General features: G+C 37.3%; 1 protein-coding gene across 10 annotated transcripts in view; it reads left to right on the top strand.

The window, feature by feature from the left end:
* The window catches only part of CCDC192 (coiled-coil domain containing 192), a 247,052-nt gene that overhangs the window by 125,101 nt on the left and 99,613 nt on the right, over positions 1-22,338 (top strand). For all 10 annotated transcript variants that reach the window (XM_054694460.1, XM_054694457.1, XM_054694458.1 and 7 more), the window contains one exon: positions 5,597-5,729. In XM_054694460.1, the coding sequence (XP_054550435.1) occupies positions 5,597-5,729 (133 nt within the window). The remainder of the gene's footprint in view (positions 1-5,596; positions 5,730-22,338) is intronic.

Here is a 22,338-nt window from a genome sequence, read left to right as displayed (position 1 = left end):
ATGCCTCACTATACACTCTTTATAACCAAGTCTGTTATTTTGCCTTTCTACTTTTACTAATTAGTCACTCACTCTCTTACTATCAGAGGTAATCATTAAGTAACTTGGTAAAGTAATGGTGCTACTGATTAATGAGCCCTCTTGTTATTACTGATAAGAAAAATCAGCATCTGGAATCAAAAGACCTTGGTTCAAGTCAACTTACTGAGAGACCTGCAATTACATTTACTCAAGTTTAATGGGATCTCAGCTCTCTCACCTACGAAATGGAGACACTAACAAAGATGAAAATTAGTTTTCATCAGCGAGCAGTGGCTACTAGGAGAGTGGTTCAAGGAATGTGATATCAGGCGTGAAACACAGAGTGAAAGAATCCCCAAATCAAAGAACTGCCATGGAGTAGGAAACAACATACATAGCACATATTTGCCATGCCCAAACATTTAAAGTATTTGCTAAAGACAGTATAAATATAAAACAATATAAAATTGATTTTTAAAGCTAAGTTGCATACAAATGCTTTCATTCATTTCATTATTAATGATGGGCTATATGAGAAGTGAAAGGAGAAACTTCTCTATACTTTCTGCATATGAACCAAATCCTCTTATATGTCTTTGGTAGCAAGCATTTTGTCGGTGGCCATCTAGAGATCAAACCAGTGCTTGCCCTATATACTCTGTAAGTAAAGAAAGGTGGGCAGGACAGGGCAGATTTCAGACAAAGTGGAAAGAAGCTACAATGTGGTAGATCCAAGAGAGAGCTGTCATGGGGAGCAAGTGGTGGGAACCTCATTAAGTTGTGTCTGTCCATACAAAGTAGGTAGGAAATCAACACTATTCTGCAGAAAACAATGAAAAGAGGAAGAGGAGGAGAGCAAGGCAGGGAGGAGGGAAGGGGGAAAGAGGAGGGTGGGAGGGAGTGAAGGGAAGAAGAAATAGAGGAAAGAGGTTCTGCTCTCGGTTAAGTACAAATTTCATTTTCTATAAAATAAGACAAAACTATCTTTTATTTTGTTGCCTATTTTTTTATTTATATCTTTTACATCATTGTGTATTCCCAGTAAAATCCCCACCACCAGTTCACCCGAGAACCATCACCATAGTGTCCCTTTGCTCTTCTCTCCCCTGTTTTGATCCCTTTTCCTCCCTCTCCCTTGCAGAGTGTCTCTTATTTATGGCTGCCTGCTAGGGTTGTTGTTTTATTATTATTAATATTATTTTTTTTTCCTGAACCCTTATTTGGTTCCCCTATGTTCCTCCTATAAGTGAAACTATCCAATATTTTTCTTTTTCCCTTTGGTTTTTTTCACTGAGCATGATCCCTTCAATACAATGGAAAAATATCTTTTTAAAAGATACTTTAGTGTTTTAGTAGAGGTTTGAGAATTACTCTGTTGTCTTTCAAGAAATAATGACACAAACAAAAAGCCATACTACTGCATTGCAAACACAGCACTGTGGACTGTCATTTATGTGTGGTGTCATTTAGCCCCCACCAGCTCTGTGAAATGGTTTCTAGGACCTGGAAACGTCATATGCCAGGCTAGTTTCTCATTGCCAATATTTGACAAAACCCAGCCTAAAATCTAAAGTCACAATTTAAAGTGTGCGGAAATACCAAAAATTTTAAACAATGCTGGCAAAGCTATGTTGAAACTCTTCTATAAATAGTTGCCTGATTATTTCTAATTCCCATTGACTGGTATAATGCAAGCTATTCAGTTATGTGATATGGATAGATATTTCCTTTTCAAAACATTGCACAAATACATGATTTCCTTTCTCTTTCTACCCTGTTGGAAAAGGAGGAAAAGAGCAAAGTAATAAGTATTTACCTCCAAGCTTAAAGCCTTCCTATCCTTTCAGTAACCACTGATGAGAGTTCCAAGTTACTAAAGGGAACACAACAGATTCCATTAGATTCAAGTACAACACTTGGGTTGCCTGAATAGAGAATGCCAAAAAAGCAAAGGAAAATATTATTGTTGCTGAAATCATTTGATGTCTATGACTAATATGAAACATGTTGGCAAATTGAATTTTTAGAAATGCCCAAAGGTCTTGGTTAGAGCTATGAATTAATAGCATACAGGAGTTCTGTCTGGAGGGGGAAAAAAAAGGACACAGATGTTCAATTATTTTTAAAGTTATCCGAATCGTAAAAGGGCCCAATAGAAATCTTAAACAGCCAATCTACGTACTTTATTCAATTTTTAATTTAAATTAAAATTTCCTCTCTCCTTCCTTTACTGCTCAATAATAAAACAGGTACATTTTAAGTTAATATTCTAAGGGAACTATAGGCTTTCTTGACCTTCTTATCCTAAATTTCACAAAACCAAAATTATCTTTGAAGTAACTCTGATAACTATACCCACCTCAGAGAATATGAAGCCGAGGTGTCCATTCATGTATGTGCTATGCCCCTCTGGGGCTGGAGGAAGTCAGAGATGGAAAGAATTGGGGGTAAGCCAGATTTTCAATTAACTCTTAACCCAGGCCCCAGAGGTCACCCTGGGCCTGCCTCAAGATGTTCTTCCAGTCTCTGCTTGATCATCCCCAGAGCAGAAGGCCTTTGCCAGGACCCATCCTATCTTGTTATGAATGCAGCTCTGATTGTTGGAGGGTGTTTGCTCATGCTGTGCCAAAATCTGCCTCCTGGTGTTTTCTACCCATTGTTCTTCCTGATATCTCTAGAATAATACCGTTTGACTCAATTTCCTCTCCTCTTGAACAGACCCTTAGATAATCCTCAACTGTTATGACTCCCTTATGCAATGTCTTTCTCAACATAAATTGCCTGTTTTCAGATCATACAACAACTATACAAATAAGAAAATAATAAGAGATGAAATAAGTAATTACCATAAGAGAAATACAAAAGAGTGGTCTGGAAATTTAAATTTTCTGTAAAAACAAATTGTTTTTTAACTGAAAATGTGAAACTCCAAATTGATAATGCAGTATATTTCCACCGTACTGTAACCATCCAATCACCCCATCAAAACAGAAATGTCATTGATAAGACTTTCTTAGTGATACCATACCTGCTCCTCAGTTTGCTTTTGCTTATTTACCACTACTGTCTACTTCAAGGAAAGTTCCTAGAAAAGTATGTATCTATACGAATATCTGTGACATGATTTCAGAATCTGAATATCATCTATTAAGATTGAAGGAGAGGCAATGAATTGAAAAATTCCAAACATAGAGAAAAATATTTAAAAATTAGTAAACTACCATATACTTAATAACATACAACTAATGTCTTCTTGTTTTCAATTTACCACATATCTGTGAATTTCTCCACCCGCCATCAACCTGACTTTTTATGCACCCATCAGAACCCCTAGTCCCTAATATTTCAGCATGTGTATCATTATGAGGGGTTTTTTTTCTTTTTTTTTTTTAAGATTTATTTATTTTTATACAAGAACCGAGGTACAGGTCAGATGCGCAGGAGGGTGAGAAGATTCACCAGAGACAGAGCGGGGAACAGAACAGGCAGACTGATGAAATACACTGCTGAGGGGAGCAGCGGGCAAGACAGGAGAGGTCTGCTGTCCCCGCCGGCTGGCGGGGATCGAACCCGCGCTGCAGAAGCTGTGGGTAGCTTCACAGTGCAGCGCTTAACCGCCACCCGGGAGGTCCTTTTTTTTTTCTATTTTTAATCAGCACTTTCTTCCGAATCCCTTTTGCCATTCTTTCCCTCATTCCCTCCATTTTCTCCATTTTCATTTCTGTAGCCTTTCTCCATCTTTCTTTTCCCAGAATCCAACGTGGTAAAAGGAAAAGTGTGAAAAATCTGAGCCTGGAACAGTCTTAAGGCACATTACGAAAGGTTATTGATGACACATAGGGCCTCACGGTGTTAAACTGCAAGTCTAGTACCAACGATGTCCTCATGTACAAACTGATACAAACTGACTTATAAGAGAGGGCGGTATAGCTCAGCATGCCAACTTAATAATTTACTATGAAAAATACAGCTATAAAATACTCAGGCATGTGCATTTCTTGATCAGTTTAGTTGTTCTCTGACCTAATCTATATGACAGGCCAAACTGTGAAGGCTTTTGGTGAATAGAGAGTTGAAGGAAAGGAATTAATTAGAAAGTTTTAGCAGCATGAAACAGAGATATTAAAAGTGTTGCTCTTTCACAAGGGACCATGGTGATAGTTCACGGGTGAATGGGTGATGGGAATTTCACGGGACTATAACCAAGATGAAAATGCATACATTGTACAAACATGAAAAATTATGTAAAAAATATATAAAATAAAATAATTTTTAAAAAGTGTTGCTCTTTTAGCAACTGGCCTGCACAATGCCTGTCACCAAAGAGAGAGGCTTCATTATTAGCACAATAATTAAATGAGTAGATGAATACTGACTCCACCCTAATAGAGCTGCCTAACAGACCAGGCTTTTGTGTTGTGACTCAGTGTACCTCTTACCTGAGCTGTGTGAACGCTGACAAAGTCCACCATTCCAAGTCCTTTCAAAAGAAAGCCCATGACTCTCATTCCCTTTGAATAAGGCCTTTCTTTTAGCCATATGTATTCCATTAATTAAGCTTTAATGAAGTTCTGATCTTACCAGGTTGGGTCTGAAGGACAAACTGTGTTTAAAATGAAAGGTCTCTATCTCTGTAATCATATCTTTGATAAAATTACCCTGCTTGAGAGTGTGCTTGTTTCAAAGACCAGGAAACACCACCTTCCCCAGTGAGGGAAAATCCATCCCTTTCTCTATCTTGAGATTCATGTCTGATAAGAAACATTAGTCATTTATTTTCCGTACTTCCTAATTACCAGCCCACGAAGACTTGGCAAGATGAGCTCTTCTGTGGAAATGCAGCAACATAATAGTACAAAAGACATATTTCACAATAGACCACTTCTACATAGTGACAGATAAATTCAATTTTGACAAATCAAATTCATTTTGAAATCCATAAAAGGAGTTTTCTAGTCATAAAGTCTCAAGGTGAATCCTTTAATTATATAACAACTTCCTAATGTAATTCTTACAAAGATGTATTAGATAAGTCATATTATCAGATTATTTTATAGGAAGGTATTCCAGCTGTCCCCTATTGCTTGACACCCATTCTTACCTCTAACCTATATAGATACCCTAACAAGTGTCTGTAAACATCAGCATTTCATGGTAGCATCAGACTAGAGTTTATCTGATGCCAATCATTACAGTGTTTGGGTAAAAAGGACTCAAAATCAAGGTTCTATTTCATGTGACTCTTCCTACAAATTGGGGGGAAATCACATACTTTTAGACATTAGCAACTCAGTAGTAAAATGCAACTGTCAACCAGAGTTCTTTAATTACTTCTATTATAAGCAGCCAGTGCAAAAACTTCAGATCCAGATAAAATCCCTTAAAGAGGATAAAAGACGTTATGACATGGAGAGTGGGCTTTTGCTCTCGGGGTTGAAATATTCTGACAGTAGCACATACACTGATTCACAGACCTCAGACTGGGCTTCAAAGACCACGTTTATTCAGACATCGGGGGGGTTTTGTCCTTTGATCATCTTTCCGTAGTGATGGAAATTCTTATTTTTTTTTTAAGAAACTAAAGCACAAAAGGAAACTGAAAAAGCTACAAACTGATTTGGCAACAGCTAAGCAAGAGGCTGCCATCACTGTCCTGGAACTCAATGAGAAGATAAAGACTCTCAGTGAAGGAAAGCCAGCCCCTAGAGGTCAGTATTACCATGTGACAGTTGCATGCTGGCCCTCCCTCTGTCCTGGGTGATGTATACAGTTTTATTGGCAACAATGCAAAGAGGGTCACAGTGCCAGGCAGCATCCTGGCCCAGCAGCATGCTGGTCTGGCCTGACCTCCATTCATCACAAATAGAGACATCACACAAGCTACTCACTCCAGGTTGGGTTCACTTTTACCATAAAGAAACAGAGAATGAACAAACAGCGGAAGTGTCTAAAGCTGAAGAGTGGGACTGAAATAGATCTGCTAAATGTCCTTACATGTGCTGGGGGGCTCTTAGGGAAGGTTGTGGCATAAGAAGAAAGACCCAGGACCCTCAGGAATGGGGCTTTGAAGTGGAGCAAGGAGAGGAGTCTGTCAACTCATTCACTTGTAGACTAAGAGTGGCCTAAGAGAAAGGAAAAATTTGAGTTTTAACAACAGGCAAATGAGCCAGAACAAGTAGGAAAGGCTGGTAAGGGATGAAGTCTGGGTGGTTTGGAAAAATGTTAATAGCTACTTTGGTTTGAATTATTTTAAAAGTCTTCTCCAACTAAGAGATTATATAAACCTATACCAAAAACCCTCAAATTGTCATCATGAGCAATAATAGGATAATATTGAATAATAAGTGTCAGATACTTTGCTAATACTTCAGATGTATTAAATTCTCAGAATTACCTCTGAAGTAAGTACATTTATGGATTCCATAAGAATAAGCAGAGGCTTAGAGATGTTGATGACCTTACTCCAGAGTAGGCATGTACGAGCAACACCTGAGCAATCAGCCTCCAGACAGCAACTTACCCCGGACTTGGCTGCCTGCTGACAGAAAGGCTGTTTTATCTCAGCTATGAAGCAGTGATGTCAAACCACATTCTGCCTGGTGGATCTCTTGCAAAACTTTGGTTCCCTAGAATGAATGTCTTTCTTTGACATGTGGCACTCTTGAAAAACTAGGAACATGCCATTGTTCTTACCCTGGCTTCCTTTATTACTCATAAGTAATTCTGGAAAAAGAGGAGGGACATGGAAATAAGTGGAAGAAGAAATAGGCGATGCAGTGGCTTCAGAAAGTGAGACACTTCCAGCATCCTATCCACACAGTGAAGCTCTTAATGTGAATTTGGTTTTAATTTTCATTTTTGAGTAGCACTTTCCTGGGGTTGAAATCACATTGATTTCAACAAAGCCACCTTAAAACACATGTTGCAATTTATTCTTCCCTTTAAATAGACCAACAGAAAGTTTATAAATTTTATCTTAGCACCATGAAATCTAAAAACATAAAACCTATTAAAGAATACTATGGTCTTTATTCTAAAGCATGTTAGACAGATTTCAAATTGGTGGCATAATAAAGAGCTGATAATGATTGCACAGCACATTGGAAAAAGTTCTCCGGTTCACTGAGGGAAGCTTTTAACTGACTAAGAAGCTGATTTTAAACCTAGGGGGGGGGGGGAATCATTGTAAGCCATCTGATTCTCATTATTCTCACTTTTGAAAAAAAAATAATAGATGTTGTCTAATGAAAATTTTGTCCCTTTGATATTTTTTTGATAGATCAAGATTAAAATAATACTAAGGTACCTAAAAGTTCAAATATGGAAGTGAATAAAGGGTATTAAATCCCACTTTTCTTTTATTATGCATTTTTCTCTATATTTCTATTTAAAAAAACTGACAGTACATGGAGGAAAAAACCCTCCAGTATATTATGACCAAATATAAATTTAAATAAAGTCAGGTATTCCACAATCAATTATGAATAAAAAACAGTGACTCCCTTTTGGGCCTATAAGTTGCTTCTATTATCTGGTGGAGAAACTGAGTCACCAGGCTGACATATAGCACAAAGTTAATCTTAAAACCAAGTATCTGCAACATTCCAACTTTCCCATAGGTCCCATGCAGCCTCACCCTGAATTCAATAGCCCAGGAGATTGACATTGTGGTCCCGCAGTAATATTTGCTCTTATTCTCAGAGACTTTGATCACTTTGCCCTACCTTTCAGTTCACTTGAAAATAAAGTATGCGAAGGTCTTGGCAACTTTAATGACCCCCACTAAACCACAGAACATTTAGTGTTGACCCATTTCCCACACATTTTTCTCTACCTGAACACCACCCTCCTCTAGTTATCTTGTGTCCTTATATGAAACATTTGTTTCCAGTTCTCAGACCTCTCTTTGCAAATGACAGATGTTCCAGTCATAATAGTTTAAATAGAATGGGTGATTTATTGGCACGTGTAAACAGAAAAAGGGAATGCCATTTGCCTTAGAGTCCAGAGGATTCAGGTTCTCAGATACCATCAGTGCTAGTGAATCACTCATCTCTTCTTTTCTGTAGGGAAACTTCATTCTCCCAAGCAACAGCAGTTATGGCTGCCCTCCTTATCTCACCTTCAGATGAAAGAAAACATTTTCCCACTACTTTTAATAACAAAAAGTGTAAGAAAAAACTCCAGCATGGCTTAGGTTGGGTACCGCCTGAGTACATGAGCCAGTCTTTGTGGCCGGGGTTGGACAATTTTGGTCATACACTTGTCACTGGAGGTGGGGTATGGGGAAATAAGGATAGGGGAGGATAATGTTTTGACTGGCAGCTCCCACCAGAAGCATAGGGCTGGATCAGGATAAAGCACTTTCTTAAAGAAAGGACAAGTCTGTTACTGGAAAGAGAAAGTGAGGCACAAAACCAATATGTCCGATACACTTTTAGCTGGTGGTCAAGTTAAAATATAATGTAATACTGGGGCCTCCCCTGGTGATAAAGGTGGTTGAACGCAGTGCTATGAAACTGTCCACAGCCTCTGCAGTGTGGGTTCGATCCCAGCCAGGCAGCGAGAATCCCACGTGGCGTGGCAGACCTCTCCTGTCTCGCCAGCTGCTCCCCTCAGCAGTGTATTTCAGTCAGTCTGCCTGTTCTGTTCCCTGCTCTGTCTCTGGTGAATCCTCTCACCCTCCTGCACATCTGGCCTGTACCCCGGTTCTTGTACGCATGAATAAATAAATCTTAAATATATATATAATGTAATACTTAATAACTCACTCATCAATGAGCACTTGCAATTTTTAAGTAGATACTTATTGATGAACCAAAGACCTTCATTATACAAAAAAAAAAAATGCCCCATGGTATAATTTCATACCCCATAATAGATGGCAAGTGAACCATTTTGAGAGGATTCCCCTTCCAGCCTCCATCAAGGGATATCATGGTCACATACTCTGAAAGTCTAACTTACAATAACAATTAAAATTGTGGGCCTCCCTGGTGGCACAAGGGGTTAAGACACAACTTATGAAGCTATCCACAGCCACTGCAGCTCAAGTCGATCCCTGGCCTGCCAGGAAGCTACCCACATGGTGCAGCAGATCTCTCCTCTCTCACCCACTGCTCCCTTCAGCAGTGTATTTCAGTTGATCTGCCTGTTCTGTTCCCCACTCTGTCTCAGGTGAATCCTCTCACCCCCCGTACCTCTACCCCATACCCCAGTTCATGTACACATAAATAAATAAATCTTTAAAAAAACAATTAAAATTGTAAGAGGAGAAAAAGTATTGATTCTAAGTGACACACTACCTGGATATTAACAGCTACTTATTGTAGTTACAAACTGATGCTTATAATCCTAACAAGTAGATTAATGATATTTCTAAATAAATCATAACTTCTTTTTACCCAAATGTGAAAATATTTTTCCCTTTTGGTTCATTTTCTATGTAAGTCTATATAGATATAGGTATTTAGTTGTTCAACTCTTCCGAATAGAGGGATGTCCCAGAATATTAAGAATGCTCTTAAGCATAGTCAAATTAATGAAATATTAAGCTACCAAACTTTATTTTTACATAAACACAGTAAACTAGTTCATTGGCTATGTACTTAAATTACCTCCAAGAAATAAATGATTTAAGTCAATGGAAAGTTCAACTGAAAAGAAAAGAACCTTTATTACAAAACTGGCACAGCAGGAAACTTACTTACAGCCTGAATGTTGTTTGTTGATTTTACTTTGCCCAAATAATCAAAGCCCAAGGCAGATTCCTTCTGTCATTTCCACAGCCTGCACCTGAAATTGCTTACAGTTTTATTTACTAGCAGAATTCAATGAAATGCCTATTGTACCCCTTTAAAACTTCAGCTCACCTCTGGTAAACATCAGTATACAGAAACCTAAGGTTAAATTTCAAAACAGTGTTTGCCTCCTTTGGTTTAGGAAGACAGAGTTACTTTGCAAAGGCCTTCTTGACTAAAATTATGTTGTTGACTTACAAGCATTCATTCACTTGCTATGATGAAAGCTCCTATCTTTGACCAGAATGTCAGAAATCTATACAAAAGGCAATGCACAATTTTGGATTTTTTTTCTTTTAAATCTTCTTTTTTTTTTTCTTTTAAATCTTTTTTACAGATGAACAAAGAAAAAACATTCTTTGTTCATCTATAAAAAGAAACACATCATACATTCAAGCTTCATGATGAGCTTAGCAGCAATTCAGTCACATCTTCTGACTGTGCTTCCAAATCTAGTTCTCTTGTTCGTTTCACCAAATCTGCACTTTCTTCCTCTACTGAAGTCCTGACTACCTCAGTCATCCATGAGCATTTGAATCAACTTCTTCCAAACTCCTAATAATGTTAATATTTTAACCTCCTCTCATGAATCACAAACATTCCTAAGGGCAAATCCTTGCCAGAAGGTTTTCAATTTACTTTGCCTAGATCCATCAGAGGAATCACTGTCTATGGCTGCAATAGACTTCAAAAATTTATTTCTTAAGTAACAGGAGCTGAAAGTCAAAGTCTCTGCTCGATCCATAGGCTACATAATAAATACTGTATTAGCAGGCATGGAAACATTAATTTCCTTGTACATGTCCATCTGGGCTTTTGGGTAACCAGATGCATTGTCAATAAGCAGCAATATTTTGAAAATAATCTTTTTTTCTAAGCATTAGGTCTCAAGAGTAGGCTTACAATATTCATTAAACAAGGTTCTCAGCAGGTGCACTGTCATCCAGGCTTTGTTGTTCCATTTGTAGAGCACAGGCAGAATATAGATAGCATAATTCTTAATAATCCTATTATTTTCAGAATGGCAAATGAACTTAGATGCAGCAGTTGGATTAGTCCCTAACAAGAGTCGGCTTGTCTTTTGAAATTTTGAAGCTAGGCATTGACTTCTCCCTAGCTATGAAAGTCCTAAGTGGCATCTTCTTTCAGTGCAAAACTATTTCATCTACACAGCAACTTTGTTGTTTAATGTAGTCATCGTCATCAACTTTCTCAATCTTCACAGAACTGAAGAGAGTTAGGGCCTTGCTCTGAATTAGACTTTGGCGTACAGAAATACTGTGGCAGGTTTGATCCTTTATCCAGACCATTAAAATTTTCTCCATATTGCTATTTTGTTTTCTTATCACTGATGTGTTCACTGGAGTAGCACTTATAATTTCCTTCAAAAACTTTCCCTTTGCATTCATAACGTAGCTAACTGTTTGGAACAAGAGACCTGACTTTCAGTCTATCTTGGTGTTTAGCCTCCCCTCCTCACTAAATTAATCATTTCTGCTTTTGATTTAAAGTGAGAGACATGTGACTCTTCCTCTCAATTGAGCACCTAGAGTCCTTTGGAGAGTTACTTACTGGTATAATTTCAATACTGTTGTGTCTCAGAGAGTAGGGAGTACTGTGGAGAGGGAAGAGAGACAAGGGAATGGTCAGCTGGTGGAGCAGTCAGAACACACACATTTATTAAGTTCACCAACTTACATGGTTGTGATTTATCAGTTCAGCTTGCCATATTAAGTTGACATGTTTCTTGATACCCCAAAACAATTACAATTGTAATACCAACAATGACTGATCACTGATCACAGATCATCAAAACAGATAAAATAACAATAAAAAATGTTGGAAATATTGTGAGAATTATCAAAAAGTAACAGACATAAAATGAGCACATGCTATTGGAAAAATGGGGCCAACTTGTTAACACAAGGTTGCCACACAATGGTCAATGTATAAAAAAATGCAGTAACTGTGAAATGCAACTAAGTGGAGTACAATAAATTAAGGTGTATCTGTAATTTTAAGAATTTGACCATTACTGTCCTATATTCTTAAGAAATCAGGAGAGACATCTCTTTTCCAATGCTCCAGAGATAATAATCAATTCTAATCAAGAAAGAATATCTTTTATCCTGGTGTCCACTCCAAGGCATTCAGTGCCAATCTTCTCCTGCAAACTTCCTCAGAATCAAAGCACCTATTGCAAGTTGATGTTAAGAAAATTGGGATTTGAAGGTGATGAAAATGTTCTGGAGTTAGACAGCAACAAGAGTTGTACAACATTGCCACTATAGTAAGATCACTAAATTGTATACTTTAAACAGTTAATATGGTGAATTTTATCTCAATTAGTAAAACAAATGTTGATCAAAATAATCCTCACTAAGATGTAATCACTAACTCTGTAGAGTAGAAGCATATTTTAATGAACGTTTTGAGCCTAAATAAAATCTTGACTTGGTGGAATTAATTACAAATATTTAGAGGAGGTCATATTAATATTGATTGGAATGAGGCCAGTCTTTAATAATTGTGCATTTGTATCTAGATTTTTTGAATAATGCCATCCTCTCCTCTTCTACTCTCCCTTAGTCTAGCTCTTTGGAAGGCTGCTATTCCCTAAAAGAGAAACCAAATTATTCACCAAAAGTTTATATGTAGACTTTTTTCACCACCCAACACAGTCTGCTTAGAGCTTTCTAAGAATACAACACCTGAGGCCTGGGTTCTCACTGTTTGAACTTTTGGGACTGTCAAAAAGCACCAGTCACCAATCACGTCATCAGACAGCTTGAGGCTCAGTCTAATATTTGGTCAAACACAAATAACAGCCTGCCCTGTTATTGGGCTCAGGTCAGGAAAGATACTCTAGTTATTTTTGCATACTAGACTCCAGTGAACATCTATTTCTGCATAGTCAGAACCACTTCTCCCTTCTTTTTGATAACAGAAGATTTTCCTTTGGGGAAGTACTCCTCTTCCATTTTCTGCAGTCTGGGCCCTGGCACCTGAAGAAATTGTTTATATAAGTTTTCACTATATCTAGTGCTAAGGTTGCTTTTATGTGGTCTGGTTATTAGGTTTTTCTTTAACACTTCCATATATCTTTCAAATAAATTCTTTTTTGCTGTTTGTCTAAAGTAGCTAGCGTTCGCTTATAATTCTTGCAACTAAAGAAACTTAATTTATACTCAGCTCCAGGGAACAGAACTCTTTTCTCACAGAATCTACTCAGAAATCTCAAGGAAGGAATGTGGTTGAACCTACTTGTATCCTTCTGACCCAGTGGAATAATAACTATAGCCAAGGGGCTAAGGTATTACCATGAGTGACATATGCCAGAGGTCAAGGACCAAAAGCTATTATCAAAAAAAAAGATGGGAACATTTTCTGAGCAGAAGACAAAAAATACCTCTCATTTTCCCTTTTAATCTATTTTAGTTCAACTTTATAAACTTGAGGAAGAGTCATTCACTGAAGATCTGTTTCGTCAGTAAAGTACAAAATTTCTCTTCTTTTTTCCCTATCATTTTCAAATTGAATATTTTACTCCTTCCTTTGCAAAAGGTCTGGAAATCTATTTATTTTATATTTAACAGAGGGTAAGAGAGAAGAGCTATTCTGAAATTTTTGGTTGGGGTCCAGTATTTTCTAGCTACGCCAGCTGTGGGAATTGAATGATGTCAAGGTCCCCTCCCTCCTTTGTTTGTAAAACTAATTTTGGAATTATTTTATTATCAGGAAATGGTGTTCCCTTCCTTCTGTCCATCCCTTAGGAATGGTTTTTTTAAAAATAAAGTCTTCTGACTCCTGTATCCAGGGAGATTGGATAAAAGGGCAAGCGTCAGCTAAATGTCAGACAAGGCACAAGGGAATTGGAACTTGATCAATTTTAAAGGTTTCCTACTGAACTTAGAGACTGCTATGATCACCAGAAGAGCAAGTGCACTGTTTGGGAATGTTGCTAAATAACCCAGACTACAGCTGAGAAGGAAGATGCTTCCTTCCAGGAAATTTGCAGAGCAGTCTTGGGCACCACTTTGTCATATGTCAGCAAATGGATTTGTATTTGTTTACATAGCTAAAGTGGAGATTTTGAAGTTGCAAACAATTATCAATCGGTTGTCAATACTGGTGCAGCTGTTCCTTGTACAAACCTCTTTTTGTAATAGCAGAAAAAGTAAATGATGGTCTCTCCTGTATCCCCCAGAAACTTAAATGTTATTTTATTAAATTACTCAGGTTAAAACTGGAGGAAACAGCTACATTGGTCATTTAAATAAATTTGGAGGAAAGAGTGGATACTTTGTGAGGACTTGAGCCCATCAATTCTAATTTAGAAAGGATGCATAAAATGAGATTCTGATGAAAAGTAAGAGGATGTCTTCTTTTTGAAGGCACAGGATTTAATTCTGCCCAGCAGGATAGTGTATAGATATATACTCTTACATGGGCCTCCCTGGTGGCTCAAGGGGTTAAGCACAGCACTATGAAGCAATCCGCAGCCTCTGCAGCATCAGTTCGATCCCCAGTCCACCAGGGAGCAACCCACATGGTGTAGCAGACCTCTCTTGACTCACCCGCTGCTCCCCTCAGCAGTGTGTTTCAGTCAGTCTGCCTGTTCTGTTCCCCACTCTGCCTCAGGTGAATCCTCTTACCCCCTGCACCTCTGGCCTGACCCCACTCTTGTATGTGTAAATAAATAAATCTTAAAAAAAAAAAAAGATATATACTCTTATGGGTATATCAGACATATACCCCTCTGTGCCTCATGGTAATCTGTAAGAATGTTTGTTTTTAAAAATACACTTCCGGGGCATCCCTGGTGGCACAAGGGGCTAAGCATCACCTTATGAAGCAATCTGCAGCCTCTGCAGCACCAGTTCAATCCCCAGCTGGCCAGTGAGCAACCCACATGGCACAGCAACCTCTCCTGACTCACCTGCTGCTCCCCTTAGCAGTGTATTTCTGTCAGTCTGCCTGTTCTGTTTCCCACTCTGTCTCTGGTGAATCCTATCACCCCCCGCATCTCTGGCCTGTACCCCAGCTCTTGTATTCATAAATAAATAAATCTTTGAGAAAAAAAATACAATTCCTTGTGTGCCTCTAAATTTCCCAACTAAAATCACATTTGACAAATAATATATAATTAAAAAGAAATAAAGAGGAAATACAAGAGGAATACAATTATTCTTGATTTGCTTAATAGACAGTCGGGTCCAGAAGCATGTTAACACAGCTGGCATAATAAACGAAGCTGCAAGACCTGAAAATGTTATTTGCTCTTCTGCAGATGTTTTCCTAAATCCCAGAAATTATGGCTGGGAATGTCACGCTGATATTCCAGGAAGACCTGGAGGTTCTGTGACACCAAGCTGTCATCTCAATTGGGATACACTGCTAGAGCATCTGCACCACAAAGATGACCTACACATGTTCTAGGGGACACTTTTTGGGTTTTGGTGGGTTTTGTTTTTTTTTTTTTGGACATTCCTACTGAATGATGAAGAAGCTCTGATTTTATTCCAGGGAATTTGAATAGAACTTGGCAAACAAAGGAGGGAGAAGCCCTCAGCTACAAAATGAATTTGCAGTATTACAAATCGATCAGTTATAATCCCAAAATTGACTTTCTGAGGCCAAGTAGATAAAAAGATGCACAAGAGATGCTGGAGAGATACGCATACATATGTGCATCATGAATGAACAAGAAGAATTCTTACGAGTCCTCAAAGGCAGAACAAGCACTTAATGACCCAGTTCAAAGATAAAACTTATTTAATTCTATAGGATCTTAATATTACCTTAGGTCCTAAAAAGCTCCTAAATTTATAAGGGATTCAATGTTAACATTTTTATCAGCATGATAAAAATTCTGACTTCAGGTAAATGACTCATTCCTTAAGTTGACTCACAATATGTCAACCTATTTGACAGTCACAGTACCATTATCCCAGCTGACCAGAGAAATAGTTTTGACGGTTCTTAAGGATGAACAGTTCTTTCTAATCCTGCATAAGTGCCAAAACCTCTGGTCTAACCCTAGGTTGCTAAGTAAATTCTTGACATAAGGTTAATTTTCAATGTGCTTATTTTGTTATTTGAAAGGTATACCAAATCAAAAAATATTCATTCTCATTTAAAATTATATATAATGTTCAATGATTCCAATACATAATTTCATGTACTATTTTTCAATAGGTTAACTGGAGTGTTAAAACAAGAAATCTTTTAAAGTGTACTTTTCATTTCCAATTTTAATGCCTTATTTCTCTAAAGTGATCATAACATTAGGACTGAAAATTGGTATGCTGACTAACATAAGTTTTAACATACAAATTTACTCTCAACTAAAAATATTTGAAATCAGGTTCAGGACTGGGCTGCAGAATACTAAGTATGCGATCACTGTACTTATACTGCAAATAGGATTACATGAGAGCATGGGAATGCCACATTTGTTCAATTAATTTTAATGTGGCTCTTAACAGGTAAGAATCTTGGGGTCCTAGAAGTGAGGGATAGTAGAATGTAATTAGCACCACAAATCTAAAAGAGTATCAGGAAATATTGAGGTAAATATCTCTCTGCCTACTCTGAAAGAGAAAAAATGCTTATCTTTCATTAATGGTATCAGAAGAAGAGAAAATACTAGAATCAGACCTTTTATAATCCATCCAATCTTAATTTTAATCCATCCAATCAAACATTTTCAGATGCAAGTGGCTGGTTTTATTCTTCTTCATAGCCATAATTTTTCCATATGAGTCCCAAGAGAAAGCAATTGATTTTGAGTAAAGATGTCCATCTTTTGAGGTTGTTTTTGATCTAAAGCCAAAGGGAAGTAATTTATTCAGTAGAAGCTGTGGGTTACAAACAAAGATGTGTATGTAACAATATTGACAAACAAAAGCAAGTACCTTAATTTATATGTCAATAAAAGCAGTCCCAAGAAGCTAAAAAAATGAGTAATGGTTTGAGGTTTTCTTCTTTCCTTCCCCAAGAGTTCATACTAATGAACACTCTCACCTATATTATATAAAAAGGTTTTGGTTCTCTGGTGAAAACATTCCTGAAGAAAACTGATAGACCTACCAACCTTTTATTGCTTCAATTATATCAGTTTTCCTTTTGGTCAGTTTAAGGCAATAAATACTATTACCCCTTTATAATGACTGATTTCACATATATGTTTATTTTTATCCTGGTTTTATTATATACTGTATTAAATACTATATGGTACTTATGAAAGTTAAGTAAAAGTGAAAAAAATCCTGATTGTATTTCAGATCAAAGGAGGGACAAAACAAAATAAAGATTACAGAGTAGATAAAATCCACATGAAATGAGTAAAATCCAAAACTAATCAAAATGTTAAAGCCATATGTAACTACTGAAAATTTGCTGCAAAGTACCACTCTTTAAGGGGTCTGCACCAGCTATTTCTTCTTTCTTTTTTAAATATATTTTTTACACCATTGCTTTTTTTTTTTTTTTGGTGGGACCCTCGCCAGCGGCGGGGGAACGAACGGTGCTGCAGAGGCTGCAGGCAGCCTCGCAGCCCTGCACTCAACCGTTGCACCACCAGGGGAGGCCCCATCATTGCTTATTTTTAAACAACGTTTGCTCTCCCCAATCCTTCAGGTGTAGTCCCCATAGATTTTCCTTCACCAATGCACCCATGCACCATCACCACCGTCCCCTGTGCTCCTCCCTCCCTCCCTCTAATCCCTCTTCCTCCGCCTCCCAATGCACAAAAATAGGTGACTGGGGGAAGAAGATGTGGAATATATGCACTATGGAATACTAGTTAGCAATCAAAAAGATAAACTAATGCCATTTGCAGCAACATGGATGGAGCTAGAAGGAATTATGCTCGGTGAAATAAGTAAGAAAGAAAAAGAAAAATATCAGATGGTTTCACTTACAAGAGGAATATAGGGGAACCAAATAAGAAATCGGGGAGGGGGGAAATAATAACAATACAAAACAAAAACAAACAATTATATCTTATTTCTAAAATGCTTAACCCTTGCCCCCTATATCTACCCTGCTCCCTTTTGTCTTATCTTTCAGAAAATCTTTTGAGACTATAACTATCATCTTCCCACCTATTCCTTGTCCTTTCCATAGTTATATATACAAAAACTTGTGAATACCACAATCACAACATCTATTATAAATACCTCTTTGCTTACCTTTCTTTACTAATGTAGGTTTCTTGAACAAAGTTGGTAGTTTGTTTTTCTTGGTATCCATAGCCTACTACAGTGCCTGATTCTTGCTGCTTATGAAATTTTGGATGGATGGCTATTGAATAAAATGTAATGGGATTCTGTTCTGGTGTTCTGTTGCTTAATATGCTTTTGAGTTGGTAAAGGATGAAGGAGTTTGCTTATTCAATTAAAAATTTAAAGCCAACCAGAATACCAGATTTATCAGGGAAACAGCTTGTACTTTCAGATTGCCAGTGATGTGCAAGGGGTCACTACCACAGTTACTGGCTCCCAGGTTGCAAGACATGATTAAATCCTAGGCTTGATTTGACCTATTACTAATTCTTCTGCACTATATTGTAATAAAATTATTTTGACTTATCGCCAACTGGTATTTTATGACTTTTCACTTCACCATTTTAATGCATAATGACGGTACACACATTTATTTAAAGGGCTTAAAATCTAGCATTCTGGGTTCAATCAGTTGTCATTACATTGGCCAATCCTATAAAACTAAACTGAACTAAATTTCAAGCCCCTTTCTGCTCTACTCTTCAAACTGGCTGATCTCCCTGCTCTATTTATCACTTTGGTTCAGCACCCAATATCCTTGACCCCTGGGTTGGCCATCACCTATACTTTGAGCCACTCTAACCCTGCCCATCATACATTCCCACATTATTTACTTATATCCAATAAGCAAGGTGACTTCTTTGGTGCTCACTCATTCCATTACTGATCAATATATTCCTTAATGTATATGTCTACTCCCAGCTGCTTTATGTACTTTCCTGACCAATTCTAGTCCAGGACTGGACCACTTAGGATTCTCTCCCCTGTGGTCTTGATGTTCCCAATAAGTTGGTCTTGATTTGGCTCAAGTCCATGATTACTTACTTTCATTTAGATCTCGATATCTAATCCTTGATATTTCACAAATGATCTCTCTCTCTCTCACTCGCTCTCTCTTACTCTCTTTCACTTGCTCTCTCTCTCCCCCTTCAGTGTTTTACATTAAAGATAGTTGATTATGCAAAAGTATGAAAGGGGTGATATGATATCACTTCATTATCAGAAATGCTTCAATGACTTCCCATTGCTTGTGAAATATAGTTCATATATTAGCACCCTGCATTAAATGCCTCAACATATCTCCCTAGATTTATTTCTCAAAATTTCTTTTCACACACTTATATTCCTTCTCTCCATCACTTGTCTGACAAAACATCTGGTGGAACCCTCTATTTCTGTAACTCTGCTCCTCCTAACAAAATAACAGTATCTGATGGACTGGTTTCATTCTGTCTGCATGATTATAGATCTCAGATGATCATGTTTTTTCTTCCTGTAGGTTGCTTTCTCACTCTCCAAGGCAATTATTCTATACCCTCATATTTCTTCTCAAATGCCCCTCCCCACTCCACACTTAGCCTAGCTCATGACCTCACCTATAATTCACTGAGACCACAAAGGTCATCAGATGGGGATTCTTTTATCTTTCCACTATCAAATCTAAATTCTTGCTTCATATCATCACCAGTGTTTTCCTCATTGTTTTTCATTACCAGTGGAGAAAATGACCCTCCTCCCATTCAAGGTTCTAACCTACTTCATCTAGTGTCTTGACCCCATGGTTCTCACCTTCCTAGGTATGTCACCTATTTACCCTATCTCACACTTGCATCATATTCTCCTCTTTACTACCTCATTCCTATATGCATAGGAACATGTTGATATAACACATCTCTGCAAAAACTTAACTTTGATTGCTCATCACTCAGTACCTTTGACTACTCTTATTCTAAGGTAAACAACTCTACACACTATTTTCACTTCATCTCTCCCCTATTTGCTGTCTAAACTGCCTCAAACTTATTCTCCCCACCCCATTTATATAATGGTATTCCACTAAAAGTGCCCAAATCAAAGTCACCAACAATCTTCATGTCAGATCCTATATAAATATTTGTGTTTATCTTACCTGAAAAAAGCCCCAAACAACACAAATGACTGCTTTTTTTCTTTTTAACATATCTTCACTCTCAGCAGATGTCAGATCATATAATCTTGGTTTTTTCTTTTTTTATTAGATACTTCTATACCTAGTTTAATTCTTCCTTATAGAACTTGTAAAGATGTTCTAGACATAGCTTAGGGCCTCCTTAGGATAAGTACAGTAAAGGCAATAAAAGGAGTTCTATAATATAAAATAACAGGTTGAAGTAGAAGTGGAGATTGCATTAATGATGAAGGTCAGTAACATTTTTAACCAGGGGATGTCATTTCAATGGAAATATGAATTATGAGCAGTCAACAATATACAGAAGCAGAAAAAGAGCATATATCCCAAAAGAAAATAGCCAGTTCAAAACTGTCACAGAGAAGCAGTTTGGTGTATTTTAGTAGTATCCACAAATCTAATACCTCTTTAGTGAAGTAAATGGGGGCAGAAAGAGAGTGTAAAAATAGGCAGGGCCTAGATCAAATGTGAGTAGTTCAGTAGTCCACATGAAAGGTGGACTAGAGAAACAGAATTAAAGAGATGGATTTAATATTTAAAATCATTTTTGGTTTTAAAAAATTACAAATTTTTTACTTTTTATTGTGACATAAAATATGTAGCAAAAATATGTATCATTTTAACCATTCGTAGGTGCACAAGTCAGTGGCATTAAATACATTCACAATGTTGTATAACCATTGCCACTAGTGACATCCAGAACATTTTCATCATCCCCAACAACTCTGTGTCTATTAAACAATAACTTAGACTTTCTTACAGACCCTGGTAATCTCTATTCTATTTTCTGCTTCTATTGAATTTTTTTTTAAGATTTTATTTTTATTTATACAAGAGTCGGGGGTACAGGCCAGATGCGCGGGAGGGTGAGAGGATTTACCAGAGACAGAGTGGGCAACAGAACAGACAGACTAACGAAATACACTGCTGGAGGGGAGTAGTGGGTGAGACAGGAGAGGTCTGCTTGCCATGTGGGTTGCTCTGAGGCAGCGGGGATCGAACTGACACTGCAGAGGCTGTGGACAGCTTCACAGCGCTGCGCTCAACCGCCTGCGCCACTAGGGAGGCCCTGCTTCTATTGAATTTATCTACTTTAAGTATTTCCTATAAGTGGAATCATACTATTTGTCCTTCTGTGTCTAGCTTATTTCACTAACCATAATGTTTTCAAGATTCCTTCATATTACAGCATATTTATTTCATTTATTTTTTATGGCTGAATAAAATTCATTTGCATGTATATGCCATATTTTTAAAATCTAAAATGCACTTAAACTTCATTTTGGAGATAGAATTAATGAGACACATTGTGACTTAGATACGGGTTGAAGAAGATAAAGGTAACGAAGATGATTCCTAGATTTCTAACTAGTTGAAATAGTGACCGGAGACTAATTTAATGAAAAGAGTTAGACATGTGAAAGGTATTCCCTAATCCCAAAGAACCTTAATTAGAAGTCATAACCCACTGGATGGAGGACAATTCCTAAAAGATCTGGACTCCAGTGAGTTTTAAATGATAGATGTTAGTTAATTGTGTTGAGAGATAAGGAAAGGATCTGGCTATAGAGAAAAATTTAAAAAAAGAATGAACCAAATGATACAAATCATTTGTATCATATGTATCAAAGAAATTCTTTGACATCTTTGTTTTCTTTCTTTTGACTGAAACATTCTCTCCTAACTTCTTATGTCCCTTAAAACTTTCCTGATCTTCAAGTCTCAAGGGAGATGCCAGCTCCTCAGACTCCCTTAGGCACTGATTATGCTCTTATAATGGCATTTGCATTTTTTACTTGCTATAATAATTTTTGTCCATTTCTTCTCCATTGCACTATAAGCTCTTTGAGGGCATATCTTACACTGTTAGTGTATTTGTCTTTATCGACAGGCCCCAGTACTATTGCACCGCATAAAGAACACTGTCAACAAATGTTGTCTTTTTAGGAAACCAAAATAATTCAATTGGGAGGCTAAAAACCAAATACTGATTTTTAGCAGAGTATCATCAGAAATGGGAATGAAAACTGAAGTGAAAATTACTAATTCTAAAACAAGTGAAAAGAATGTAACAATGTTGGTTACAGTAATTAATATTTGCAGATTTTTTATTTAAGTGCTTTATTTCAGAATTAAGTCAATCAATTATTTGATACTGTTATGTTTTGGGGATAGTGGAGAGAGCGCCGCTTTTCTAGAATAAGTGTTGTAAAATCTCACTCCCTCAAAAAAAAAAGGTAGGCAATCCTGAGATAATTAAGAATAATTTGTTATCAGTGTT

The sequence above is a fragment of the Talpa occidentalis genome, unplaced genomic scaffold, assembly GCF_014898055.3.
Source record: "Talpa occidentalis isolate TD23 unplaced genomic scaffold, MPIMG_talOcc4v2.1 talOcc4.13, whole genome shotgun sequence".
Lineage (NCBI taxonomy): Eukaryota > Metazoa > Chordata > Mammalia > Eulipotyphla > Talpidae > Talpa > Talpa occidentalis.
The sequence above is the reverse complement of the archived record's forward strand: the minus strand, read 5'-3'. Positions and strand labels throughout refer to the sequence as shown.